General features: G+C 52.5%; 1 protein-coding gene across 4 annotated transcripts in view; it reads left to right on the top strand.

Annotated features, from left to right (window-relative positions):
- Positions 1–435: 435 nt before the first annotated feature.
- Positions 436–27721, top strand: part of CPNE5 (copine 5) — a gene marked incomplete at its 5' end in the record, with an annotated part of 88244 nt that continues 60958 nt past the window's right edge. For 3 of the 4 annotated variants that reach the window (XM_080806522.1, XM_080806521.1, XM_080806520.1), the window contains 3 exons: positions 436–530; positions 14647–14687; positions 15485–15531. In XM_080806522.1, the coding sequence (XP_080662648.1) occupies positions 436–530; positions 14647–14687; positions 15485–15531 (183 nt within the window). Of the gene's footprint in view, positions 531–14646; positions 14688–15484; positions 15536–27721 lie in introns of all 4 variants that reach the window. The other variant, XM_080806519.1, reaches the window with a different exon arrangement.

Here is a 27721-nt window from a genome sequence, read left to right as displayed (position 1 = left end):
CCGGCGCCGGATCCGGCCCCCCACGCCCCTCTTCCCTCTTCCCTCTCCCTCACGCCTTCGGTCCCCACCCGAAGCTGCACGCCCCTCTCCCCATACCCGTCCCCACGACTCCGCGCGTCCCTCCCGCTGCCCTCTCTCCGCGCCCCTCCGCCTCTCTCCGCTGCGCCCCAGCTCCCTGGGCACCTGGCCCCTCTCTGCCGGCCCCCCAGCCTCCTCGTCGCGTCACCCGCACCCCCTCTCTATCCGCGGCCCCCGCTCCCTCCGCCCCCCCTTCCCTCTCTCACTTCCCACGCCCCCTCTTCGCGCTCCTCTCTCCTCCCTTTGCCGCCCAGCGCCGGCTCCGGAGTTGGGGGAGAGCCCAGGGTTTCAGCCGCTTTGGAGGAGGCGTGAATCGCGCAGGGATTGACTAATTGGGGGTGGGGGGCGCGGTGGGCGATGGAGCAGCCCGAGGACATGGCGTCGCTGAGCGAGTTCGACTCCTTGGCGGGCAGCATCCCGGCCACCAAGGTGGAGATCACCGTGTCCTGCAGGTGAGCCGCCCGCTGGCCGGGTCCCCCTGCCCCGCCCCTGGACCCGGAGCCCCGCGGCCCCCGCCGCGCCGACCCTCTACCCTCGCGCGCCCCCTTTCAGAGTGTCCTTGCCTCCAGGACGCCCCCTTGCCTGTCCAGCGGGAGCCCCTGCCCAGCCATGGGTGGTGACGGCGGAATAGGAAGGCAGGCTTGGGGTCGTATCACGGAAAGTTTGGACTCCAGGCGGCTGCGGAGAGGAGAAATGCAGACACAGGAACAAGGGTCCAGACGCCCGAGGAAGGAGAAGGAGGTAGTGCAGGGCTATCCCAGGCTATTTCTGATCAACTCCTCCCCAAATGGAGAAGTGAGTGATTTGCCCCATCCTTCCCAGGCATAACCAGCTTCTCTGCCTTTTGTGCCCTTCTCTCCTCTCTTCTTCCTGCTCGTCTGCCCCAACACCTTCCTCTCCTCCCCGCCCATCCACTGTCCTAGACCCCAAGATTTAAAGCTTTTCTTCACCTCCAACAGCAAAACTGACTCGTGGAAAGGGATCAGATTGATTCATTCATACTGAGGTGTGGATAACTGATAATAACTTCAAGGGGCATCATTAAAAAACAACAACAACAATAACTTCGGTACAAAATCTTAAGCGAAAGGACTACAACACTGAGTGTGGAATTTGAGAGTCCAGTAGGGGAGTAGGGAGGTGTGTTTTTGTGGGCTACCACCCCCAAATCCTCAGTCACGTTACAGACTTTGGGGGTATCTCCCCCTGTTTCTCCTATCTGAGAAGGCTGCCCCAAGCAGTAAGTGGGTACTGGTGGAGAAGGGGGATTTTTCTCTAGTTCAGTCATGGCCTTGGGCTGGCCTATGGTCACTACCTGGCTGGGGCTGGGAGGGGTACTATGGCCCAGGCATAGTCCCCTTGACATTCCCCTGGAGATGCCATTCCTCCCCTCTCAGGTGACCAACAGCATTTCCCTAGTCCTGGCTGTACATTTGTTCCAAATCGCCCACCTCATTTTTGCCCAGGTCCCTCTCTGTTCAGACCCTCCATTCACCTTCACAGCCTCCCAACCCTCTTTTCCAAAGTTGTGGCACTGCTATGTGTGTGTGTGTGTGTGTGTGTGTTGGGGGCGGGGCGTGTAAACCGAGCCAGAGGTACTGGGCTGATGTGTGAGAAAGGGAGGGACTGAGGGGATTTGAGGGTGAGTGGGAGTGAGGGCAAGTGAGGTGGACCACAGCCCCCCCACCCCCACCCATGCTGGGCCCTTCCTGGGTCTTCTGTGATAGCTCCCACATGTCTCTGCCGTGGTCCTGCACATCCCTATCAGAATTATCACCCGACACCATTTGCATCTTGCATTGCGCTGCTGGGAGATTCCTGATGGCCCATTAGCTCCCATCTCACCTCCTCAGCCATCAACAGTTGCCAGGGCCTGCCTTCCCTCCCCTGTGGAGCACACACCCGATGCTCCCTCCGAGCTTGTCAGGCTCCTGTCAGAGCTGTCCTCTGGATCCTTGTCACCGCGGAGCTCTGAGCAGCCAATTCCCCATCCTGATTTCACCCCTCCTTCATCTCCACCAGTTCGTGTTCCCCCCATCCTGAAAACCCTAGCCTCATGCCCCCCACTGCCAGCCATCTTTCTCACCCATGAGACACCCAGACCGAATCACATAGTCTTCTGTGTCCTCTGGGTCCTGAGTCCTCAGCCGGGGGTCAGGGGTGTTACTCAGAGATCGAGTGCTCAGCCTCTGAAGGCGATGTAGACTTCATCCCTCCTCCCCCAAAACAACTGTACAAAATAAGCGTTTGAGGTAGGGATCCCTACCCTGGCTCTAACCCACAAGCCCTCCACTGTAGTGGAGAGGAGACAAGGCAGAGAGCGCATGGCACAGTGGCTTCAGGGTCTGACACCTTGAAATGGATGCTGCTTCACCCTTTGCAACAAACTTTTAGTCTCCATCGCCCCCATTTGACAAGGGCACACAATGAACCTGCATTCGAGAATCTTACTTGCTGAAGGAGCTCCCATGCTTAGAAGAGTGGTTGGCATATATTCTCAACAAATACTTTTGGAGGAGTCAACTTCCAGGAATCGAGGGTCAAGAAGCACCCAGCACACTGCTTTGCACTAGCTTGGCATGTAGTAGGTGCTCAGTAAGTGGTTACGATGATTCCTGTAAGGCAGTAGTGCTTGGCCCCTCCTGTTTGCTCTCTGAAAGTGGAGGTGTCCGAAGGACTCAAACCTTTTGCTCAAGAAGTACCTATGGATGCCTCCGAATGCCTGGGGAAAGTGGTTTGGGATCAAGCCCGGGATCTCTTCCCTCTCAAGAGACGTGACCCATCAGCCTGAGGAGGACCTGACTCGGGGGTTCTCCTGAAAGCCACAGGGGTGGGAAGTGGGTTCTGGGAGGAAGAATGAGGAGGCAGGAGTCACCTGGAATAGAGGGGAGACAAGAAAACAGTTTGCATGGGCTTGAGTTTGTAAATCCATCTCTTTGCCTCAATAAGGCCCAACTACCTAGGTTCTAGAAGAGAGAGAGAATGAGAGAGAGAGAGAGAGAGAGAAGGAAAAGGGGGAGGGGCGAAGAGGAGCATGGGGAGGAGGGAGGGCTGCACAGAATGGCTTTCTTCAGCGTATTCTACGCTCCATGGTCATAAGTCTTCCTCCACTGTATCCCATGATCCTGACAGGGTCCCAGGAGAGGAGGCTAAGGGGTGCCCTGCCCTGGACATCCAAGTGACACATTCTGGTTGGGCAGGAAATAGTAAGGCAGGCAGAGGGGTTGGTGGGGTGAGAACTCCAGGGGGCTCTAGAATGGGTAGCTGGGGTTGAGGGGGCCCAACATTTCAGGTAACTGGAAACTAGCATTTCTGGGAGCCAGTTACCATCCTGCTGTGCTCTGCTTCTTAGGAAGTGCCTGCCACCCCCTGCAGCCCCAGGAGGCTATCTCTGCACTTGCCTCGGAGAAGACCCAACCCCCCACCATGCCTAGCCTACAGCACTCCTAGCTGAGCCCAGCTGCCTGGTAGAGGGGCACAGTCTGAGCCCCAGTGCAGCCAAACCTCTGCTAAAAGCACATGACACTGTGGGATGGGACATATTTGTGTCCCTGCTTTGGGTAGAGTATTTCTTGGGCTGATCTATATAGTCCACTCCCAAACAGTGGTTGTTAACAACTTTGGTAGATTCAGGGTCAAATATTGTAAAGCTTCTGGTGGTTAGGCTCAATGGTTAGGAATGTGGGCTGTGGGGTCTGTCTACCTGGGTTCAAATCCCAGCCCTGTCCTTGAGACATTGCATAAATGACTTAATCTGTGCCTCAGTTTCCTCATCTGTAAAAGATGCACACTAATTCTTATCACAGTGATGAGGGTGAAGTGGATTCATCCACCAGTGGTAATTTGCCTATTATTTGACACCTGAAAGTAAATTAAAAAAAAAAAATCTGTCTTTCTAGCTGGGTCCCAAGGTTTGTGTGGGTCCTAGAGATCTGATCCATTGAGAGATTCTTGTTTGCCCCTCCGCCCCAGCTTTATTGAGATATATTTGACATATTGTGCACATTTAGATTTTCTGAGGGGTTTTTTGGGAGTGAGTAGGATAGATGGTTTGTGGAACCACATACCAGCAGACATTGTAGAAAATGTGAGCCTCAAGCTTCTCCTCCCTCTGGCCCTCTGTTCCAGACCTCTCCTGACTCTTAGCCTCCCCGCCAGACCCAGTCAGAACTCTAGCTATCCAGCGTCCCGTTCCCCAAAGTCCTCACTGTTTTTTAGGTCTCTCTATACAGGGATCTGGACCAGCAGAGTATGGCTTAGAAAGAGTGATTTGCATTTTTTATGTAACAGGAAACCTTTGCACTTCCACGGGGTCCTGCTGGAAGAAGGGGTGCATAGTTTCACATGGTGGGGCTCCTGAGATCCATCGGGAGGTCGGTCGAGGAGGCGAGAGGGTCCGGAGGCGGGCAGTTGCTGGGCCCTGCTGGGATCCCTCAAGCAGCTGCCCTGTCCCTGCCAGTGGGTGGGGCTGGTGGGCAGCTGTCATCTCTGCCCCCAAGATATTTTTAGCTGTCTGTTCAGGTTGGCGGTTTGCTGCCCTGGGGCCTGAGAGGCAGCCTAGCTCAGGAGCTGTGCCCTGGGCCTCTCAGAAGGGGGTGTGAATGGGCTCTGAATGCTTTCTTCTGACAGGCTTGGGGAGGGTGGCTTTGGGGAAGGAAGAGCCTGGGCGCTTCGTGACAGGTGTCAAAACCAGAGCTAGGAAAAAAAGGTCCATCCAGCCACTGAATATTCCAAAGCCCTCCTTAGTTGAACCGGGGGAATGGAAACAGTGGGCTTTACTGAGTGCTCACTACATGCTAGGCACTTTACATCTGTATTAGGCTGAACCATATGCAGTTTCCTATATTCAGCTGTTTTTGACCTACTTGATTAGCAATTTGGTTCAAACTGAGATTATGATGTTAATTTCCAATTGCCACTACATTACCACAAAGCTAGTGGCTTAAAGCAACAGCCATTTATAATCTCACGGCTTCAGTGGGTCAGAAGAATATCTGGCCTTTCTGCTCAGGGTCCCCCTACGCTGAAAGCAAGGTGTCTGCCAGGGGCTGTGATCCCAGTCTGAGGCTCAGGGCCCAAGCCAAGCTCATTTAGATGGTTGGCAGAATCCAATTCCTCGCAGCTGTGAGATGTAAGTCCTGTTTTCTTGCTTGTGGTTGGATCGGGAAGGTTCTCAGCTCCTAGAGGCCGCCCTCAGATCCTAGCCATGTGGGCCTCTCAAAACATGGCAGCTTCCTTCTTGAGAGCCGTTAGGAGAGGCTCCCCAGTCTGCCATGACAGGATCCTTTCTAAGTAACAGTAATCACAGGAGTGAGTGTCCATCCTATTAGCAGGTCCCACCCACACTCAAGGGGAGGGGATTATGCAGATTTGTATGGGGGTGGGAGGGTAGAACTCTCCAGCACCATCTTAGATTTCTGCTTTCCTGCAGTTACTGCATCTTTTTAACCTGACCACAATCGACAATCAACAATCGCATAAGGTAGTGAGTGGTATTTTCCCTTTTTTGCTGATTAGGAAACCAGAGCTCAGAGAGGTTAAGGGACCTGCCCAAAGTTACAGTTAGCATATTTTGGAGAAAGGGCCCCAAATCCAGTTTCCTCAGACTTCAAAGTCTTGAGGGCTTCTTGAGGTTGGGGGTTGGGTCTCCATGAGGGTCATGGTAGGGGCCTGGGTACCAACGATAGTAGTTGTCACCAAAGAGTTGGTGTTCTCTCTCCAGGGATGGGAGAGGACTTCCTTGCTCAGTGATGGCCTCTGGCTCTGGGTGGCAAATCCAGAACTGGAGAAATCCCCAGGGAGCAGAGACCAGAGAGTCATGGGAGGGCAGCCAGCTTTCATGTAGCATACCATCCCTTCTCTCCCAGCTCACAATTCTCCCTGCTTAGACCCAAGGCCATTGGTAGAGGTGACCTACCATTGGGAAGAGAGGGTGGGGAGGAGGTAAGGGGAATAAGACTGGAAAGCTTTGGAGCACAGAGGAGTCAGGTTCAGCTAGGAATGCTTTGGCTATAGATATCAGAAATAGTGGCTCGAACCCAAAATATATTTATTTTTCTCAGATCACAGTGAGTTTGGTGGTAGATTGTCTCGGTGTGAGTTTGTCAGCTCACTTTGCTGTCAAGGACCCAGCTAGCTATATTTCTACTCTACCATCACCCCAAATGGTGGACCTCTTTCTTACAAAATGGCTGCCTCTGTTCCAGGCATCACAACCACATCCAAAGATAGGAAGCAAGGAGTGTGACTGGGTGGCTCAGTGGGTTAAGCATCTGCTTTTGGTTCAGGTCATGATCCTAGGGTCTTGGCATTGAGTCCTGCTTTGGGCTCCTGCTCAGTGGGTGTGGGGAGTCTGCTTCTCCCTCTGTTGCCCCCTACACATGTTCTCTCTCTCTCTCTAGATAAATAAATAAATAAAATCTTTTAAAACCCCAAACAAACAAGAATAACAACAAAGGTAGGAAGCAAGACAGAGGCCAAAGCCCTCTCTTTGACAAGTTCTTTTTATCTGAAACATATACTCCCTCCCAAAATCTCTCACCACACTTGCCCTTCTATTTCAGTGGCTGAAGCCAGGTCTCATGTCCACCTAGACTAACATATTCATTAGCAAGGGCTGCCATAACAAAACACCATAGAATGAGTGGCTTAAACAACAGAAATTTATTTCCCACTGTTCTCAGGGACAGAAGTCTGAGACCAAGGTGTCAGCATAGTTAGGCTCTGGGGAGACTGTCTTCCTGGCTTCAGATAGCCGCCTTCTCACTGTGCTATTCCATGACAGAGAAAGAAAGAGTAAGCTCTCTGGTGTCTTTCCTTGTAAGGGCACTAATCCCATCATGAGGGCCTCACCCTCCTGACCTTAAATTATCCTAATTACCTTCCAAAGGCCACGTCTCCAAATACTGTGACATTGGGGATTAGAGTTTCAATATATAAATTTTAGGAGGTACACAATTCAGTGGATAGCAACAAGGGACAGGAACGTAGCCTCTAGGACTTTGAGTGTTTTCACCAGACACTTGAACCAATGTAGATTCTGTTAGTGGGAAGAGAGTGAGGCATGCTTGCTGGGTGGACAGCCGTGGCCTCTGCCACAGGAGAATTTCAAAGGGATCCATAGGCTACCTGAGCTCCCTGGGGGTATGAGGGGCCTAGAGTTTGGTGTCTCTGAGGACTAGCTCTTCAGATTTTTCTGTGGTCAGTTGACAGCCCATGTTAGGTGACCAGGGACTTATTTTCCAAGCATAGCTTGGCTAGATCCCTGACTACCTCTCTTCCTGTTTCCTGGGCAAGAAAAAAACCACTAAAAACTTAGTGTGATAATTTGGCAAACATTCATGAACAAAGCATTGCAGGGTACCTCTGTTCTCTACTATTACTCACTTCTGATGACCTAGCACAGTGCCTAAAGGTCCCAGTAGGAGAGCTATATGCCTTTGGACACTGAAGAATCCTGGGCAGGACACTGAAAGTCAATGTGATTCCTGGCTTATCCTCTCTAAAATCTTGGCCAGGTCATTATTTCTTCTGCCTCAGTCTCGATCTGTAGAATGGGGGGAAATATTGGTCCTGTCCACATTCTATAAGGTTGTTATGAAGACAAAAGAGATTATATTTGTGAAGTGTTATATAAACTGGAGTGTGCTAAATAAAATTAATAATGACAATAGGTACCAATAACTGAATAAACGCTACTGATACATTCATTCCTTCAGTAGTTAATACTGATCCTTATTTGCTATTGAGAATCTTCACAGTTTGAAGTGCCGAGGATATAGTGGTGAACAAGACACACAGACCATCTCAGAGAACTCACAATGGTGTGGTGGGGTAATATAACAAATACATACTTTTTTTAAAAAAATTAAGTCAATAATGTCTGATAGGGACAGGTGCTCTGCAAGTAAGTTTGGGGTTGATGGGGACACTTTAGACAGGACAAGCAGGTGACATTGAGCTGAGATCCAAAGGATGAGAAAGTCAGCTGGGGGAGGATCTGGAGGGAAGGTGATTCAGATAGGGAAAACATCAAGTGCAAAGGCCCTGTAGCAGAAAAGGCCTTGGTAATGCTTGCAAAACTGCAGGGAGACTACTGTGGCTGGAGTAGTGTGAGACAGGGAAGGGAAGGAGAATGAGGTTAGAGAGGAAACGGGGGGGCTGGGGGAGCGGTGTGGAGGGGGTGTATGGGTCACGGCCTTGTGACCCATGCTAAGGAGTCTGATATCCTAACAGCATTTCGGGGTTCGGGTTGTTAAACAGGAGTAACGCGATCTGACTCATTTTCCTTCTTTCTTTTTTAAAGATTTATTTATTTATTTGAGAGAGAGAGAGAGGTGGGGAAGGGGCAGAGGGAGAATGAGAGAGGGTCCCAAGCAGACTCCATGCTGGGCTCCATCCCAAGACCCCGAGATCATGACCTGAGCTGAAACCAAGAGTCGGATACCTAACCAACTGTGCCACCCAGGCACCCTGATCTGATTCATTTTCTAAAAAACTTTCTCTGGTTGCTGTGAAGAGAATGGCTGTTGGCGGGTAGGCTAGGGTGGGGAGAGGCAGGAGTTGAAGACTGTTGCTAGGCCGGAAGCCACTGCAGCACCCAAGGGAGAGACAATGGTGATGGTGGTGTGGGGAAGAGTGGACAGATTTGGAATGTGTTTTTGAAGGAGACACCGTTAAGACTTGATGGTTAGGACAGGAGGGGGCATAAGGGTGAGAGGAATCCAACAGACTTCCTGCATTTCTGTTTTAAGCTATTGCTTTCACAATGGCGGAAGGCAGGGACATGACCCCATGGACTGATGAGGAAACTGAGGTTCAGTAGCTTGTCAAGGGTCACAGTGCTACCATGTGGCCATGCGGGGGGGACTCAGCGTGGATGCATCTGAGGCCAGAGCTCATGCGCTCTTCCTTCCGCCACGTGGCATGGGAGGGATGATTGTTGCAGTAATTAATAATAATAATAATAATGCAAATAGCCTCAGGGAGGAGAGCTCTTGAAACCATGTGCAAATTGCTTTTTAGACCTTGGTGAGGTGGCTTGGCAGGGAGACAGAGCTTGTGGGTGAGGAGCCGGATCTGAAAGGGGAGATGGGCGAGTGCCAGGGGCTGGGCGCCAACATCCCTTTCCTCCCCAGCTCCCTCCTTTTCGTGGATGGCTTCTGTGTGTCTGGGTGGAGAGCAGGGCAGGAAGGGATGGACAGCCCTCCAGTTCCTCTCTGCAGCCATTCCCTTTGGAAGCAGCCCTGATGAGGCCGGGGGCAGGACACGGGAGAGTAAGAATGGGAAGGGGTGCTGCTGGTTGGAATGGGAGTTTTGGGAGAGCCTGGGTTTGGAAATGCAGACACATCCCATGGGCACCTCTGGATGGGTTTGGGCTTCAGAGTTCATGTTCATGTTCATGTTCCCCCACAAGTTGGATGGTACGGTGCACACCTTTCAGCCCCAGCTTCCTGGCCTCTAGAATGAGGTGATGCCTACCTCCTGTCATCGATACATAGGGTAAATGGGGTGTCAAGGGTTAAGTACCCAACAAAGGACTTGGTGCAGACCATATCTGCGATTCATGTCCCCTGCTCCCATGCTCTTTGCCTGCCTGTGGTGTCGGCAGGGCATTTGAGGTTGAACTGCTCTGTGGGCAGGGCTATGTCTCCCCCCTCAGACTGGGGCTCCCTGAAGGCAGGGTTGTGTCTCCCCCCTCAGACTAGGGCTCCCTGAAGGCAGGGCTCTGTCTCCCCCCTCAGACTGCAGCTCCCTGAGGACACGGCCATATCTCCTCCTGTCTCTGACTGGAGAGTCCCAGCCTTTACTCCCTACTCTTGTAAGCCTCCCAGACGGGAGTGTGGGACCCTCAGGCTCCCTCCTTTAGCACCAACAAAGAGGTCTTATTATAACCTTTCCACTGCTTTCTCCCTTTGCTGGGGCCCTGGAGACTTCTGACCTCAACCCCCAGTGCATGGTTGTTTTTTTGCTGCCATTGAATTGAAAAATGATTCCTTGGGGGAAAGCAAGGAGGAAAGGGGCCCTGGGCTCTGTTCCCCAGCCTTGATTTAAGGAACAAAAGAAGCTAAGCTCCAGGCTGCTGTGCGGACAGCTGAAGGGTTTTATGCTCTTTTGGGGAAAAAATACATTTGCCTGTTGGAAAAAAATTCTCTTTGAGCTCTCCAAAGACAGAAAGTGGAGAAAAAGCACTTAGGTCTGATGTGTCTGTGCCCTGTGGTTGGGGCCCTGCTTCGGGCCAGAAGACCTGGTTTCCTTCCCCTCGGCTTCTTACTGGTGTGTGTCTGTGGGAAATTCACCCACTGTCTCTCAGCCCGGGAGTCCTCAGTGTGTCAGGGTGAGGGTCACGGAAGAACTTTCAGGTGCTGCGTGTGTGTACATTGTTGCAGTGGGGGAAACTGAGGTCCTCAAGACGGCTGCCATCAGAAGCATGATGTGTTTGGGTGTGTGTGGGATGAAGGTGGGTGTGTATGGTGGAGAAGTTAGTTGAAACCTGACTTCCAGGGCCTCGTCCAGACCTGCAAAACTGGGCCCTTGGCATGGGGCCCAACCAAGGATCTGTCTTTTTACAAGGAGGGACAGGGGCGAGTCCCAGGAAGTGAGGGGCCCATTGCTCTGGAGGGGGGAAGCCATCATCCCAAGGCCACGAGAATAGGCTCAGCGGGCCATGGGGCTTCAGGTAGGACAGGCACTGGGGTGAGGCCCAGAGAGGGGCAAGTGTGAAGTAAGGGAACAGAGAGGGGTCTAGGACACAGGGACTTAGGCAAAGGGGCAGAAGGCCCTCAAAGCTGAGCAGGGGAGAGGACAGGAGACCAAGGAGGAGCCTGAGGCTGAGGTGAGCAGGGCTGCTGTTGGCCAGTGGGGTGATTCAGCACAGACTCGCAGTGGGGTTCTGGGGGCATATGCGCTGGAGGGGGGGCTTCTTTGGACAGGTGAGGGCAGAGGTGGCTTGTGTTACCCATCCCTGTGTGTCCTTTCTCACCAAGGGAATCTGAGCACCCCCCATGAGGGAGACTGCCCTGCTCAGCACCAAGCCAGGGATGACCAGCGCTCTGAACAGCCCCACTTTGCGCAGATGCTCCAGAGCAGTCCTGATGAGAGGAACTGTGTTAGCCCTACTTTACCGACAGGGAAACTGAGGCACAAGGAAGCCGAGTCATTTGGCCAGAGTGGGGATGTGAACCCAGGCACTTAGCCATCAGGGGCTGTTGCTGAACGCGATCGGACACCATGCAGGTGGAGAGACAAGAACCTCCCTCTGCCATGTGGCCATTCCTTTGGTCTTCCTTCATCCATCCCGTGGGCCAGTCCACCGGCCCCGCCCCCACCCAGCTCTGAGTCAGGTGCAGGGCTGGCCCGCAGCAGAGCTCCCTAGCATGGAGGAGCACCCAGCCGGTGTGAGAGATTGACACACCCCTCATTTTGCAGCCCAGGGTGTGTTGAGTAGGGACATGGGATCCTACCAGTCAGGGGGTTGTGTACTACAGGCCAAAGAGAGCTCGGCCAAGGGGAGGAGAGATGGTTGGTGATCAGGGCCTCTTCAGGGCAGGCAGAATGGAGGAGGATAGATTAGAATGAGTCTGGAAGGATGATGAGGATCATCTCAGCAGGGCGGAGGGACCGGGGTCTTCGTCCTCCTCAGGGGCCGTGGCAGGCTAACCCAAGCCACAGGACCCAGTGAGAGGCCTGAGGCCATGGGGCAGGGAGCCACTGAAGCTACGTGGCTTGTTCTATTTCTCATTCCAGATGTGTCCCTCTCGCCCAGCTGGGAGGGTGGGCAGAGCCAGGGAAATCCCTGCCTGCTTCTCTTTGAAGCTAGGACCCCTTCTCTCCTTCTCCCTCTGTCTCTCTGTCAGTCCTCTTCTGTTTCTCTGTCTCTCTCTCTCTCACACGTACACACACACAGAGTTTGAAATCCAGGGTCTCACTAGCCTGAACGTGACAAAACCTGAGTTCCAGAGCCAGACCCTGGAGAAGTCAGAGACTCTCTCTGAGTCTCCTATTCCTTTTTTTTTTTTTTTTAAATATTTTACTTTATTTTATTTTTGTCAGAGAGAGCACAAGCAGGGGGAAGGGCAGGCAGAGAGAGAAGCAGGCCCCCAGCCGAGCGGGGAGCCTGAAGTAGGACTCGATCCCAGGACCCTGGGATCATGACCTGAGCCAAAGGCAGCCGCTTAACTGACGGAGCCACCCAGGTGCCCCGAGTCTCACATTCCTGACTTATAAAAGAATTGGAAAAGGTGACCTCGGAGGTTCCTTCCAGCTTGAGTGTTCTAAGCTTTTGAGCAATTATAGAATTTCATTATAGAATACAAAGATAAACCCCGGCACTCTCTTTAATAAATTCCCACCCCCCCCTTCTTTATTACTTCCAGCTCCTCACCCTGCCTCAGGTTTCACCAGAATAGAGGTTCCTCTTTGGGGTGAAGGCATTTTGTCCTTTACTGAAAGCAAGACAGGCACTTCTGTCCCCTAACCTAGCATCCTGCAGGAGGAGGATGGGTCAGCCCTCTTCGGTGTGACTGAGCATATGTAAAAGTGGTATCTTACCTGTCCCTGCACCCCCACCCCCACCCCGTACCCACCCCTTCAGCCACCTTGCCTGTCATTTCATCTGCTGCTCCCTGCAGGGGCCTGGGAGTTTTATCAGATGGTTTCCAAAGTGACAGCTGGCTGGGAGCAGGTCTGGTGCAGGAGTGGTGGAGACCAGCAGAGGGGGTGTGTGTCTTGGGGTCACGGAGGGCTAGCTGGGGGTGGCTGCCTTTTGGGAAGAGACCCCTGAAAGAAGAGAGTGGAACAGAGGTTGGGGATCTGGGGATCCCCACTCTCAGAGACACCGCTGGGAATCTTGGGGACTGAAGCTGGGGTGATTTGTAAACAGGATCGGGGTCTCCCCAGCAGCAGGTGGCGACTGCATATGTCTGCCCATCAGCCGGTCGTTGGCTCCCACCTCAGGATGGGGGGCAGGAATTGACTGTGGGGTCAAACTGCCCTATAGGCTGTCACTCTTGATGGCTCTGGTGAGGGAGCCAGAATAAGGACTCCTTATAGATCTTTCTGGCTCTACCTCTGTTTGTTCCCTGCCATTCCCTGGGCCTTAGTCTCCCCCTTCTCTGGGAGATGATGAAACAGATGATCCAGAGCATTCCGTCCAGCTCTGACAGTTGGAGTTTGGTGGTCAGGAAGACACACAGACTAGTGAGAATTTTTTCTTCTTTCTGAGAAAGGGGTTCATGTGAAGTGGAGGGAGGAGGAAGAAGACCCTTGGGGACCTCTGGGCAGAGCTTACTCTGCCCAGAGGTAACTCGCACAGGTGGGAGAGCTCATAGGAAGTCCCCTTTAGGGCTGGGGTGGTACATGAGTCCACAAGGGTCTTTGATGAGCAGGTCTCCCTCTGGGCCTCTGGAGCTCCGTCCTTCTGGAAGATTGCCGAGCAAGAGAGTGGAGGATACTGCCAGATATGCCCGACCCCGGGCAGGGGTGGGGAAAGCCACAAGAAACTGGGTACTTATCCCCCAGCTCCTGCCCCCGGGGGCAGATAAACTTCCTGGTATTTGCAGCTGGCTTGCCAGAAAGAGCCCTCTGGAGAGAAGCCGCATAGGAGGAAACCCTGGGTGTGTCCAGGAACTAGAAGGGCTGAGGAGATAGGGTAGGGAGTCCACAATCTTTAGGACTGGCGCCATTGTACGATGAAGAAACAGACATTCAGAGAAGTGGAGTCACTTCCCAGCCTGAAACTGAATTTCCAGTGGGCTGTGTTGCTTCGTGACAGCAGCAGATGGGATGATGCCTGCCCTGTACTGACCTTGCAGGATTGTTGAGAACTGGGAGCTAGTACTTGCAGAACGCTTAGCTACGTGCTTGACCCGTCCCTGGGGTTCAAGAGCTGGGGCCGTGATCACATGGAAGCAGAGCAGGAGCAGCGGGCCCCCTCTTCAACACCTCTCAGTCCCTCAACGTGTCCATCATCCCGCTGCCATGCTTCCAAGTCTGATGATCAGGACCACGTGTTAGCTTCCGGCCTTGGCCTTGACCACGGAAGGACCCCGTTCCAATGAGTCTGCATCCCGTGGGAGGCTTCACTGGCTCATCTACCAACATAGGTGACAGATGCAATAAACTGGCTCTACCTAGAGCCCGCAGGGAATTGTGGGACACTAAGTGGCTAAGTTTTGTTTGCTTATTTTACTTTTTTTTTTTTTTTTTTTTTTGAGAAGTAGAGATGTCATACGAGGGGAATTTCTAGAACAGGCTAAGCCATTGGGCAGATGGAGATGTGGCTCGAGAGTGATGTCCTGTGGGATATGGGGTACCCAGAGTGCATGGCACGGGTTGGGGGGTAGGAGTGGACAGCCACACTCCTCAGGAAGCAGGGCTGAGGGGCCTCCAGGGCCCGCTCTGTGCCTGCTTTAATGAGCACCCAAGAGATGTGTGCCCAAGGAGTCTTTTCTTCCTGTTTTGCCTGCGGCCAGACCTGAGGCGGTCTCTGGGTCTCACCCCGGGTCTGACTCCCCTGAGACCCTTCTCTCCCCTGGCTGTGCTAACTCTTCCTCTCTCCCCCTCTTTTAGGAATCTCTTGGACAAAGACATGTTTTCCAAGTCTGACCCACGTAAGTCCTGCTCTGACACTAATAACAGTAACAACAACAGCAATGACATGGTGACGGATGGTAGTGACACACTTGAGCCCTTCCTGAGCTCTAATGAGGCACTAGGCCCCATTCCGGGCCCATCCAGGCTGTTTATTGTCTCACTGATACTGTCTGGAGAAGGAGAACTGGGGCTCTGACCCTTCCCAGGCCGCAGGAACCTGTGAAAATTCAGCCCAACCAGGGGGGTTTGCGGGGGTCAGGGTGTCTGGGGGCCAGAAGTTCTCAGTCCCAAAACGCAGTACATTTCAGAGCCCCAGCTGGCTGTGGTCTGGGGAGTTGACGAGCACTGATTTTTGAGTCCAGGGATCTAGCCCTGAGCAATGCCATTCAACTCTCTGACCTTTGACGGGTCGTTGGCCTCCTTGGAGCCTCAGTTTACCCATCTGTGGAATGGGGCTGATGATAGTAATAGGCTTCATGAGGTTGCCTTGGGCTCTAAAAGGATGACTGATTTGGGTTTCAGATGCTCTCTCCCGCCACATCTCTGCAACTCAGTCCTCCACATGCCCTCCATCATGTTCTGGCCTAGATGTGAATGGCCCTCAACCCCCTCCACGAAGGTCCTTCGAGAGGAGGGTCCCCTTCTATATTCTAGGCCCCCTTCTCCAAGCTGACCCCCCCAACTCCAGACTCAACAGTGCTACCCAGGCCAGAGTCTCCTGAGGTGCCCTTCCCCTCCAGAGACCTCCCCATCTGGAGCACCCACCTTCTTCTTGGCCTGCGGTTTTAACCCTCTTTTTCTCGTCTCCCCACAGTATGTGTTATGTATACTCAAGGGATGGAGAACAAGCAGTGGCGGGAGGTAGGTGATCCCTTCCCCACCCCAGAAACATCGCCTGTCCCTCGTTGTCTGTTTGTCTGACTCTGGAGACATCCCACCTGATGTGTTTTGAAATGCAGCATCTAGGCCCTTGGGAAGGGTAGTAAGGCGAGAAGAATATGCAGTTTTATCTCTGCAAATTGTAGGAAGAGGCATGGTGGAGGGGAAATTTCCTGCCCTCTGTAAACCAGGCTGAGGGAGAGATATGCTCTTGCCTCAGGGAGCCCCAGTCTGAGGCGGGGACAAAGCTGTGCCCTCAGCAAACCCCAGTCTGAAGGGGAGACATAGCCCTGCCTCAGGGAACAACCTAGTCTGAGCGGGGAGACAGGAGACACAGCCCTGCCCTCAGGGAGCCCCAGTCTGAGTGGGAGACAAAGGGAGTCCAGGCCCAACAAAAAACACCTCCGGTGGTGGCCTAAGACTGGATATAGCCGCTGGTGCCCTGTCTCATCTACCCCGGCCTTCATTTGGTTTCCGACCAACGTGAGCATTCAGTTAGGAGATTGCCTTGCCTGGAAAGCTTCAGTGACTCCTCTCCGTTTTGAATCCAGTCCCAGCTCTTTAGCGGGGCTTCCAAGCTCTGCCAAGAGCCTGGGGAGTCCCTCCCAGATGACACGACCAGAATGAGAATAGCCAGTAAAGCTTCAGTAACCCAGACTTTAGTAACCTCATCTTCCTTGTTGGTGGCTTGGCCAGAGCATCACCTGTCCTTACCCCATCACCACCCCTTACCCCCAGGCATGGCAGGAGCAAGTGGCCAGAGGGGGGGAATTTTATCCATAAAATGTATGGGAAATATTTCCACAGAGGCCGGGCTAAAGTTTACTTTTTCACCTTCTCCAAGACTCTGAGCCAATTAAAGTGGAAACCAGATTGCTGAGGAAACATTTAGCCTACTTAAGTGAACTAATTACTTTTGAGGCCTTTTGGCCAAGCTTCATAGAAAGCAGCAGTGTGCTAATGTCGGAGTGATTCATTCAGGAAAGTCTGGAAGGGCCTCTTCAGAAGGCACTGCTCCGTTGGCCATTAATGACATTCAGTAATGTCATAATTGTCCCCATTCAGGTCAGGGTCCCTGACTGTCCCCGTGACGTCATCACCACCTGCAGCATTGGGGCAGAGTGGACGAAAGGCAGGAGGCCTCGCTGCTGGCTCTAGCCCTTTTTGGAGGTGGAATCTGGAGCAAGTTGCTTACCCTCACTGTGCCTCAGTTTCCCCATATGTAATATGGGGATAACACTGCCCTGGTACTCCTGTGGCGAGGGCGAAACAAGACGATGGATGGAAGATGGCTGATGTGTAGTCATTGCTCGGTAAATCGCATTGCTTGCGTCATCCAGAATGTTTGGGGCCTCCCAGTCACTCCCCCAATAGGTCGATATTTGCAACAGTAAGCACTGATGTGTCCCAGGCAACATACCAGGTGCAGTGGGGAAAGAGGGAGGTAGTCAAAAGAACAGAGCTTCACCAAAAATGTGAGCTGGCCCTGGAGTTTGCTGCCTGGAAGGGGAGAGTCACCTGTGCGAATAATCCTAACAGAGGAAACAGGGAGCAGAGAAGTATCAGTGAGAGTAAGAGGGGGGTTCACGGGAGAGAACGTTCTGGCCAGCACGCCATGTTTAGCCAAAGCACTTTGATAGCTTGTTGGACTATCACAAATCACATGTGATGAAACGCAAGGCAGGGAAGCTGGGGGCCCAGCAGCACAGCTGGTGGCAGGAGAGACGGCACGGAGGGGGGACCCAAAAGGAGCAGGTCAGTCCAGCGCCTGGGTAGCTGGGTGAAGTAATAAGGGGCTATTTATGAAGGAGAGCTCAGGGTTTAAGGAAGCCATCAGGGGTGAAAAATCACCAGGCTGGCAACAGTAGAAAGCCATTACTACTCCAGGCCTGAGGAAGTCTGCGGAGGCCGAGGTTCCTGGAATCCTGGGGGGACCTCCCAAGGTGAGCCCGGGCAACCTCACTCTCTTTCTACCCTCTGCTCTCCTGCCGGTGCCTCCCCCTGGTATAAACCCCACTGGGAGCCCCAGCGGAGGGTCTCCCTCCTGGGCACAGGGCAGGGTGGACAAGCCAGTGGATCCAGAGGGACAAAAAGGGACAGTCCAGAAGGGACAGTGAGCAGATGAGCGAGGTAGGGCAACAGAGAGGAAGAGGCGACCTGAGGGAGCTGGCGGCTGTCGGGCTGAGGACAACTGGGACCATGGGGTCAGAATGTTAGTCAGAGCAGGAGGGTCCCAGCCCCATGGACAGTCAATGCCATGCACAGCCTTCAGGGGTGACGGTGGCTGAACTCAGGCTTCCAGCTCTTTCTGGAGAAGGGAAGATTCACTCAGACATATTGGGGCCCTGTTTCTTTGCCTGATTCTCTCTACGACCCACAGAGGACAGTATCAGGAATGGAAAATTTAAAGCAAAATCCAGAATCCATCTCTGGAACTACCCCTGGGGTGGAAGACTGCTTTTGTTCGTACACAGGAACCGGCTCCCACCTGTTAGTTCATTGCAAAACGTCTGTTAGCAGAACCTTGGCCGAGAGGTAATCAGCCTGTGACCAGGAGGAGTCGAGTGCGGGCATGGCAGTTTCTGCAGGCAAGGTCCAGACCCCGGGGTTTGCACAGGCTACGGAGGGATGAAAGCTCTTCTCTCAGCCCCTGGCTGTGGGGTTTCAGCTGATTTTAACTGTTTGGGTCATTTTAAATGCCTTCTGAGAAAGCTCCAGCTTCCAGCACCTAAATCTGTCAATGCATTTTATGAAAATTGACTCAAGATATAATTTTAGCCCAGGAAATCGAGCACCATTTTCATCAAGGTTGGCCAGGGCCTTTTGCATGTCCCAGGGAAGGCAGGATGACCAGGTAGGAATGGTCCTAGAAACCTTCTCACAGGGAGGAGGGCTGTAATGGGGAGCATCTCTCTGTTCCCCGTTTGAAAAATGTGTGGGCAGGTGATCCCTGGTCCTCCCTGGCCAGACAGCTGTCCTGGCCGGGGGGCCCTTGGAAACGAGGAGATGGATATTACAGAATCTTAGGGTGTCCCACTGCTGGACCCACACTGCTTGTGGGGATTGTCACCAGCGACCACGCCCACACATCCCTGCCAGAGCGCTATTTTTTTTTTAAAGTTTTTAAAAAAAATTATTTACTTATTTGACTGAGAGAGAGAGCTCACAAGTGGGCAGAGAGGCAGGCAGAGAGAGAGGGGGAAGCAGGCTCCCCGCCGAGCAGAGAGCCCGAATCTGGGCTCCATCCCAGGACCCTGAGATCATGACCTGAGCTGAAGGCAGAGGCTTAACCCACTGAGCCACCCAGGTGCCCCAGAGCACTATTTTTGAGCAACCTCAGTTCAACACCCACTGGGAAGGACGGTTCATCTCTAAATGTCAACAAGAATGTGTGGATACCTACTGTGTGCCACCGTAGAATGCCAGGGATACAAAGGGGGACCACACGCAACCAGAGGAACTCCCTCTGGGTTCAGGAAGGTACCAGTTAGGGAACAGCAATAAGAATACTAATAGCAGAGGTATCTGAGTTAAAGTGTCTGACTTTGGCTCAGGTCATGATCTTGGGGTCCTGGGGTTGAGCCCCGGGGTCAAGCCCCTGTTTGGCCCACACTCAGCAGGAAGACTGCTTCTCTCTTTTCCTCTGCCCCTCCCCCTGCTCATGTTCTCTCTCTCTAAAATAAATAAATAAAATCTTAAAAAAAAAAAGGGAATGCTAGTAGCAGACACTGCTGTAACAGTGATGTTCTGGGCACGGATTCTAAGTATTTACATGTAGTCACTAATTAAATGTGTTAATTAGTGCATTAAATGCACTAATTAAATACCATGCAGAAGGTATTATTACTGTTATTATTATTGGCCCCATTTCACAGAGGAGGAAATTGAAGCAGAGAAATTTAAATGTGAAAGGCACTTCTGGAACATTGATGCTGTAGGATCTCTAATAGTTATATATAAAGGGCAAAATTTTACTAATCCCAAATTCGACCCTCCCTAGGTGCACAGAGCAAGCTGATTTTCTCTTCCGCGTGCTCTTTCTCTCAATATCTGAGGACAGCTCACACAGTCCACTTTTGGGCAGATTTATTTGTTTATTTATAAAGATTTTATTTATTTGAGAGAGAGCGCACATGATGGGGGAGTGACAAGGAGCAGGGTGGACAGAGGCAGAGGGAGAAACACAGTCCCTGCTAAGCAGGGAGTGTGATGCGGGGTCTCAATCCCAGGACACTGAGATCATGACCTGAGCTGGAAGTAGACGCTTAACCGACTGAGCCACCCAGGCACCCCAACTTTTGGGCAGATTTAGAAGGTGACCATTTCTATCAGTCCTTCCTCTATCACTCTCTCTTGTCTCTTTACCTGTCAGGTTACATGCCCTGGAACCTGGGTCCACGCATCAGTGTTCTCCCCAGAGCTGGACTCACTTCCTTGTCCAAACTGCTGTCCAGACAGGATTCCCCCAGCTCAGACTTCATGATTGGATTTTCGACCCTTGGTGTGGGATTTTGCGTTTATCGTCGTTACGTAGTAGACTTGTCATTTGGTAGGTTCCGTCTATTGTTTGGCTGTGAAGATCGTGTTGAATTATGATCATGCATTCCGCATCTTGGTTCTGCCTCCTAGACCCCTGTTGGCTGTGGTTGCCGTCCACGCGAATGATAAGGGATTGCGTGGGATGGAGTGTTGTGGTCCCCCACTGGAGCCCTTGTCCCAGACGGACCTCATTTCTCTAGTTGGTCTTGGAGGTATGCTGTTCAGCCACCGAGGAGCTACATGATCTGGTTATAATCTATCCTGCGTTTCTTGATCTGTTCTCTAAGCACTTCCTTGATAACGGTCCTTTGCCTTCTCAGATGAGGGCCTGAACTTGACATCTAGAACACAGCATTTCCATCCTAGCTCTGAGATTTACTATGGGATATGGGTGAGGTCTTTATCTTCTCTGAGTCTCAGCTTACTCATCTGTAAAATGGGACTCGGAGTCCTCCTTAGGAGGACCAGCTAAAATAACGCTTCTGAAAATGCCGGAAGTACTAATGGCAATGTGCTATTACCCAGCTTGAGCACCCAAGTGCTCTGTCACAGTGGGAACAGCCGTATGTGGAGACCCTGTGGACTTTACCAAACCCGAGTCCTCTTCTCAGTCTGGGCTCCAGGACCCAATTGGCTCTAAGGAGTGAGGGCTTCCAGGAAAAGGGAAACATCTCATCCTTGTATGGGAGGGGTCCTTCCTCAGGAGGGGCTCTTCCAGGAGATGCTGGACCAAGGGAGGCCTTTGTCACTGTGCTGTGTCCAAATAGCATGGCAGTGTGGCATGCTGGCACAGTGGGGGACCCCCACTCCCTGCCCCTCTAGTGCTTTTGTCCCAGGGTGTCTCTTCATAGTCTGCCCACAACACCCTGTGTCTCTGTGTGGTGGCCTTTCTGGCTCTTGTCCCCTTCCAAACCCCAGTCTTCCTCCCTGGCTCTGGCCTTGAATTTCACCCCCATGATCCCCCCAGCAGCCAGTGTTTTTTCTGCTTCTCCTGCACAGAAAAGGGCCTTTTCGTGGTTCCAGTGGATTTCAAAATCACAGCTCAGCCATTCAGCTGTTTCCCAAGCCTGGGAGAAAAACATCAGCTTCTTAGCTTGGTGTCCAAACCTCTCCCACTTGGGCTACCCTAAAATTGGCTGTATGGAGGAGCTGGCATGGAGTGAGCCCCTGCAGGTGCACTCCTGGCTTGTCCCTAAGGCTGCAGCCCTCTGTGAGGAGCTGCGATGGGTCCATGTCACAGTTGGGAAACTGAAGCCGGGAAGGTTGAAGCGGCTTATCCACGGCCACGCTATGAATTGGCTCAGGATAGGGATTCACATCTGTGTGGAAGCCACCTAAGCCCGGATGGCTGTCCAGAGCTGCCAGGCCTTTTGGGGGTACCAGGTCTGCTTCCACACAACCTTGACTCTGGAGCCCACGTAACCATGAAAGCCGGACTCAGGCTGACTTCTGCCCCATGCACCCGCTGGCTAAGTTGAACCATATGGATTTGCAGTTTGAAAATTTGGGGAAAAAATTGGCAATTTCATGTCATCTGATGGTCGGGTTAGACTCTCATCTAATATTAGCAAGTGGCCCCTAGTGACCTGCTTGTCCTTATCAGCAAAGTGAGGTCCCAGGGTCTGCTTGTCGCCTTAAAGGCACACTGGAGGCCGGCTGATGAGAGCTGATGTTCTGGCACCAGGGAGGGTCAGGCAGCCTCCACTGGCAGGAGAGCCCTGGGGTATCAGAAGCCCAGGCCCACTCCCAAGGCATGAGGTCTCTGCAGGTTCTCACACCGTGTTTGTACAAGTGCTTACAGGCTTGTATGGCACTTCAGCCATATATGTGTGTCTCTCCATACCTTCCTGTTGGCAGTGAAAAACGATTGGTAACCTTCTTCTGTGAAAAGGGTTCTCCAGTGCCGGGGAGATAATGTATTGGAGATGACGTCTCCTAGTTTGGGCTTTCAAATGTGACAGCCATCCCTAGGATGGATGAAACTCATTAAAAATTTTTTTTACTTTCTTTTATTTCTTTAGAAGATTTTTCACTTATTTATTAGAGAGAGAGAGAGTGCGAGCAGAGGGAGGCGTGGAGGGAGGGGCAGAAGATGAAGCAGACTCCAGTTGAGCAGGGACGGGCTCGTCCCTGCAGGACTTGATCCCAGGACCCTGGGATCATGACCTGAGTCAAAGGCAGACCCTTCACTGACTGAGTCACCCAGGCACCCAAAAATTAACTTTAAATAATATGTTATAGACAGTAGAACAAAAGCCAAGCTGTTGGACTCCAGGCTTTTCCCACCTCACAGTGTGTCCCCTGCCTTCTTCCCTAGCTCTGTCCCTCCTCTTGCACCCGGACATTCAGAGTCCGGCCGGCTTCCACCCTCATGCTGTTCCTCTAGAGGAAATGCCTTTTTCCGACTCTGAGCCACCTTCGGCCCTCTCTGAGCCCCACCAGGCAACCCTATCCCAGCCGCCAAGATGGTGGCCCGATAACTCTGATGGTTTAAGGTACTCAAAGAATCAGCCAAGATGGTTGAAAAATCTGCCATGTTACAGCAGAATTCCTTTAGAATGTGCCTGGTGTGTGCCTAACATCACATCTCCCACTTGTCCCCGATCCTTAGAACAGCTTTTATCTCCAGACCTCAGTGAGGTGACGGAACTTGGCCCAGGTGATAAGGCTATGAAACCAGGGTTCTCTCCCTATTGAATCACAGAGGAGGGGTGGTGTCGTGGGCCGTTCCTGGGTTTGGGTCAGGACCTTGGTCTTAGAGCTGTGTGATCTTGAACTAGGCGCTTACCTTTTTGGACCCCAGGTTTCTCACCGGTAAAATGGGCAACTAGCAATACTTACTGGCTGGATTTTGTAAGGGTTAGAGAGAACATAGGATAAGGTGGAGGAAACAGGTAGGCGGTTGGTAAGAGGTAGCTCTTGTTAATAGTACCATTGATGGGCTGTGGGTGCCGGGCAACGTAGCACCTCCGTCCCAGGTAACTCCTTCTATATATAGATAGCAACAGGGAGGCAAAGAGGCAAAGTAATTTGAATAAGGGACTGTGATATCCTCCAGGGTACAAAGCTGTAGCAGCAAGGTCCCTGCCCTCAGAGACCTTATGGGGAGCTGGGGAGACCAGACACAGACATGGAAGGAACTAAAAGCCTTGTTTTCTTCATTCTGGTGAGAGTGTTGTAGCAAATCCTCTCAGAGGCCCCGAGTTCCAGAAGATAGCTAGGCCAGGAGCCACCCAAGCAGTTTAGATGTGAATTATCAGCTCTTCACAGCTGGGACAGGCCTGGGAGGGCCTGAAGGGCTTCCAAGGGGAGGTGGCACCAGACTTGGGACTTGAAGGATAGTGGGGAGAAGAAAGGGCATTCCAGGAATGGGGCTTGCCGTGAGTGAAGCCTGGTGGTGGAAACGTCCTGTGTGTCTGGGAGCTGGCCGTGACTCAGTCTGGCTATGGCCCAGGCTGAGTTGGAGGGAGGGGAGAGATGAGCTGATGAAGGGAAGGCCGTGCCCCATTGGGAACCCTCCTGGGAATACAAGGCCTTCGATATAATCACAGTTACCAAAGAGTCAGCAGTCAGTGAACAAGCGTGTATTGTACACCTACCATATGCCACCCACCGATTCAGACATATAGTGGAGAATAAGACAGGCAGAGTCCCTACTCTGGAGAGACTTATTTAATCAGCAAAGAAGTTGGATAATTTCAGGTATTGTTTGATAAGTGCTGTGACAAAGATAAAAACCAGCACAATGAGATAGACAGTGACCAGGGTGGAGGGGACTGCTTTCGTTAGGGAGTCGAGGGAGTCCTTTCTGAAGGACAGGTGACTCTAATTGAGTCCTGAGTGTTACCATGCCTATGTCTGGGAGGAGGTATTCCAGGCAGGAGGTATAGCAGGTGCAAAGGCCCTGAGGTGGGAGCAAGCTCAGTACACTCAAAGGGCAAAAAGAAAGTCTGTATAATTTGAGTGCTATGAACGATGAAGACAGTGGGCAGATCCTCTAGGGTTTCATAGACCATGTAGGAGTTCAAACACTGCTCTAAGTGTTGTGGGAAGCTATCTGAGGGTTTTGAGCAGGGTAGGGATGCAGCCCCGTTTATGTTTTGGAAAGACAACTCTGGCCACCATGTGCAGAGCAGATTTCAGGCAAAAGAACAGAAACAGGAAGACAAATTGCAGTCTTGTGGAGCTCCTGGTATAAGACAGTAGTGGGCAAGGGCAGTGGGGGTCCAGTTTGTTCAATGGTCAAGAGTTTAGATGTGAAATGAACTCACCCTCTGCCACCATACTCTGAGCCCAGTTTGGGATTCCTGATGACCAACCCAGGACCCGGCCCCAGCCACACCACACAGATCTCTATCAAAAGATTTCTCTATCAAAAGGAACAAATGGATCATTATTACTGTTAAACTTCAAAGTAGGAGACAAGCCTCTCTAGGAGGTGGGCACCAAGGCAAGTGTGGGGCTGGCATTCTGGACTCTCCCATTTTTGGAGAGAGGGGTCTGCCTCTTCAGGGAAAGGTCCCACTTGAGCCTCGGGACCCATGCAACGGCCTCTCGTGGCCTTCGCTCTTGTCCTACAGCTGAATTTCCAGGGCCCTCCCTTGCAGTCAGCAGGAGCAGGCATCCTGGGACCGAGGCCTGACTTTGGGGACCAGACGGTCACAGGCACCTACTCATAATCTTAGGGTCAGGGCTTTAGAATCTGCTTTGGCACAGCCAGGTGCTGTCATTGTGTCCCTTGAAATCTTGACTCTGTCACTTCCCTTAAACTCTCTGAGCTGTAGTTTCTTTTTCCTTCGGTAAATGGGATCCCGACGCCTGCTCCCTGGGCTGTGGTGGGAACTTGAGGACAGAATCGCTCAGCACAGTGCCTGGCTGTGCTTGACACTTGGAAATATTATTATGCAATCCTGTCAAAGCTGGGAAGAGGCTGTACCCCCTGTCCTGCTTCTCCCTCCATAGGAGGGATGACGTTTCCTAGCGCTGGTATGGTCTCTACATCAGCAGTACCCCATGACTCCCCTTAGCCCTCAGCACACCCCAGATGAGTAAGCAGAGGCACAGAGGGGTCCCCTCTTGGCCCAGCGCCTCAGCAAGAGAGTGTGGAGCTGAGGTGTGCTATGGTCTTCTGAGTCCGCCCATCTGGCCAGGCCGCTATCGGGGTGGACTTTTCTAGATCCGGGATTGGATGTGGTGTGTCAGGGGCCGACTGTGAACTTGTGTGTGGCTCCTACCACCCCTCCCCCCAGCCGACCAGAGCTGATCTGTGAGTTCTGTGTAATACATTCGACAGGAGCCCAAGATTTCATCTGAAGGAAGGAGTTTGCTTTTCTGGTAAACCCTGAGGTTCCCGAGTAGGTTGTTTGGCAGCTGATAAGTCTCTTTTCTCTTCAGTGTGAACGTCCAGGTGCCTGCCCTTTACAGCTGTGGCAGAGCCGCTGAGAGCGTGGGTTCCAAAGTTAAGGTGACTGGGTCTGAATCCAGGCCACCACCTCCCCGGCTGGGACTCTTGGGCAAGTGCCTCAGCTCACAAGCCTGCTGTGAGGAGTAAAGGAGCTAATTTTGGTAGAGCGCCTGGCAGGAAACAATGCGCAACAGTGACTCCATAGAAGGAGGCCCTAAGCGAGAAGCCAGAGCTTCACCTGGGGGAAACAACCATTGGTGGTATCCCTTCAGACACCGTCGTGCCATTCCGCAGGAGCAACAGACATTTTGGAGTGCCCTGGAGGACCAGTGCCTCTAGGGCAGGGCTCGCTCAGGGTCCTCCCCGCACAGGTGCGGCTGGACCCCGGCTCAGCCGCCCAGGCAAGATCAGGGCACGGGCTGGTGGAGTGTTTTGCCAGCTACTTGGCAGCTAGGCTCATTGGTAAAAGGGCCATTCCCCCAGGAGCTGGGACATTTTAACAGATTATCTGGAACAATGGCTAATTAGGAACTAAGCCTTTTGTCAGGAAGTCTTTCATTATAAGCTTGGCTGCGGCTGCTGATGTCTGGGGCCAGAGAGGGAAAATTCTCTGTCCAGGCCTGAGCAGGGAAAAGGCCTTTGGAGCCTCCGTTCTCCTTACTCACCTCTGCCCTTCCTCACCTAGAGGCCTTAATGCAACAGGAAGTGGTCTGGAAGGTACCAGGCCACAGAAGTCATGGTTCACTCTGCTTGGCTTTAGGCCAGCCCCTTCCTCTCTCTGGGCCTGCTTTTCCTCACTCTCCAAAGAGAGGGTGGCCACAGACTCCTGCCCCCGCCGCCTCCCCGTGAGGGAACCTCAGAGAACTTTCCAGACCCCAGACCATATAGGCCTGGCCTGGAACTAGGTCCTCTGTGCTCCTCCTTGAAACCTGGGTCCTCCTTCCTAGCGCCCAGAACTCAGGCCATTCTCCAGCCTCAGGCACCCAGTTGGACCCCTGTTTCCAGCACCCAGCTCGCTGCCTTTTCCAGTTTCTATTTGAGTCAGATGGCTTTCTGGCCTCTAATTTTAATCCCAGTGAACATGATTCATGAGGGGCCAGGGCTGGGCTCTGTAGCAGGGCTTTTAGAATCCCCAATTAAGGAGCCATCAATTATATATGAAAATTATAGGGGAGCTCTGGCTGGGGAAGGGTGGGCAGCTTCGAGGTGGAGAGCAGTTTGTCAGCTCTGGCCTCCTTCTGTCCCAGGAGGCATAGCCACTGGGGGCTTTGCAGCTGGGGGGAGGTCTCTGGAGCTTCATCCAGCTGTAATTTGTAAAAAGGCCAGAGCTGCTTAAATCTGGGGCCGTGAACATTGTTCAGGCTTGCAGAGCAACCCACTCATTACTGAGGCAGGGGACCGTGGTGAACACCATGGGAAGCCACGACTCCGTCACTCCTGGGAGCCCTGGTCCTCCATCCCCACCACTGGGTGCCTCTGAGAGGTCCTTCTGGCCTCCTGGAGCTCCGTTCTCTCCTCTATCAAATGGGGATGACAGTAATAACGTCTCCATGGGGTCACAGGGGGGTGCTGAATGAGATCACGGGTATGGAAGGTGTTTTGAAGATGAGGAGTCACGGTAAGTAGAGGTAGGAGGAGGATTTGATGGAAGGAAGACCTGAGAGAAACCTGACAGAGGGGGTGACAGGCTTCTGGGAGAACCAGGGACCGCTCTGGGTGGGAACTGACCTGACCTGGGCTCCCATCACGGCCCTTTTCCTAATTAGCCGTGTGACATGTGTCAAAGCACAGGCCCCCCACCCTGCTTTTCTGCCTCTCTTTTCTCATTGCTTGAGATGATTTGATTCCTTCCAGCTCCAGAATCTTCAGGTTCTAGGTCAACTTGTCAATCAGTAAATCCTTATGGAAATCATAGGAGGGGCCAGGAGAGCCTGTGTGGTCTGTAGGGATTGGAAATGTGGGTGGGGGGTGAGCAGAGGAATAGGTCAGGGGCACTCACCTGTGCCCTGTGACCTAAAGCCCCCACCCAACAGGAAGAGTCAGCAAGGTGGAAGAGAGAGTTAGCATTGAAGAAGCTCAGAGGTTTGGCTGCAGGTAAGAAAAGAACAAGAATAAAGATTGAATAGGACATAGTCCAAGCCTCATTCGCAGTACTGACCTCCTACTGGTTAGAGACTATATCGACTCCTTACTGATTTGGAACCAGACCAGAGAGTCTGGGTTCGAATC

Source organism: Martes martes (genome assembly GCF_963455335.1).
Source record: "Martes martes genome assembly, chromosome: 6".
In the NCBI taxonomy this organism is placed as follows: domain Eukaryota; kingdom Metazoa; phylum Chordata; class Mammalia; order Carnivora; family Mustelidae; genus Martes; species Martes martes.
Note: the sequence above shows the minus strand (reverse complement) of the source record. Positions and strands in the feature narration are given on the sequence as shown.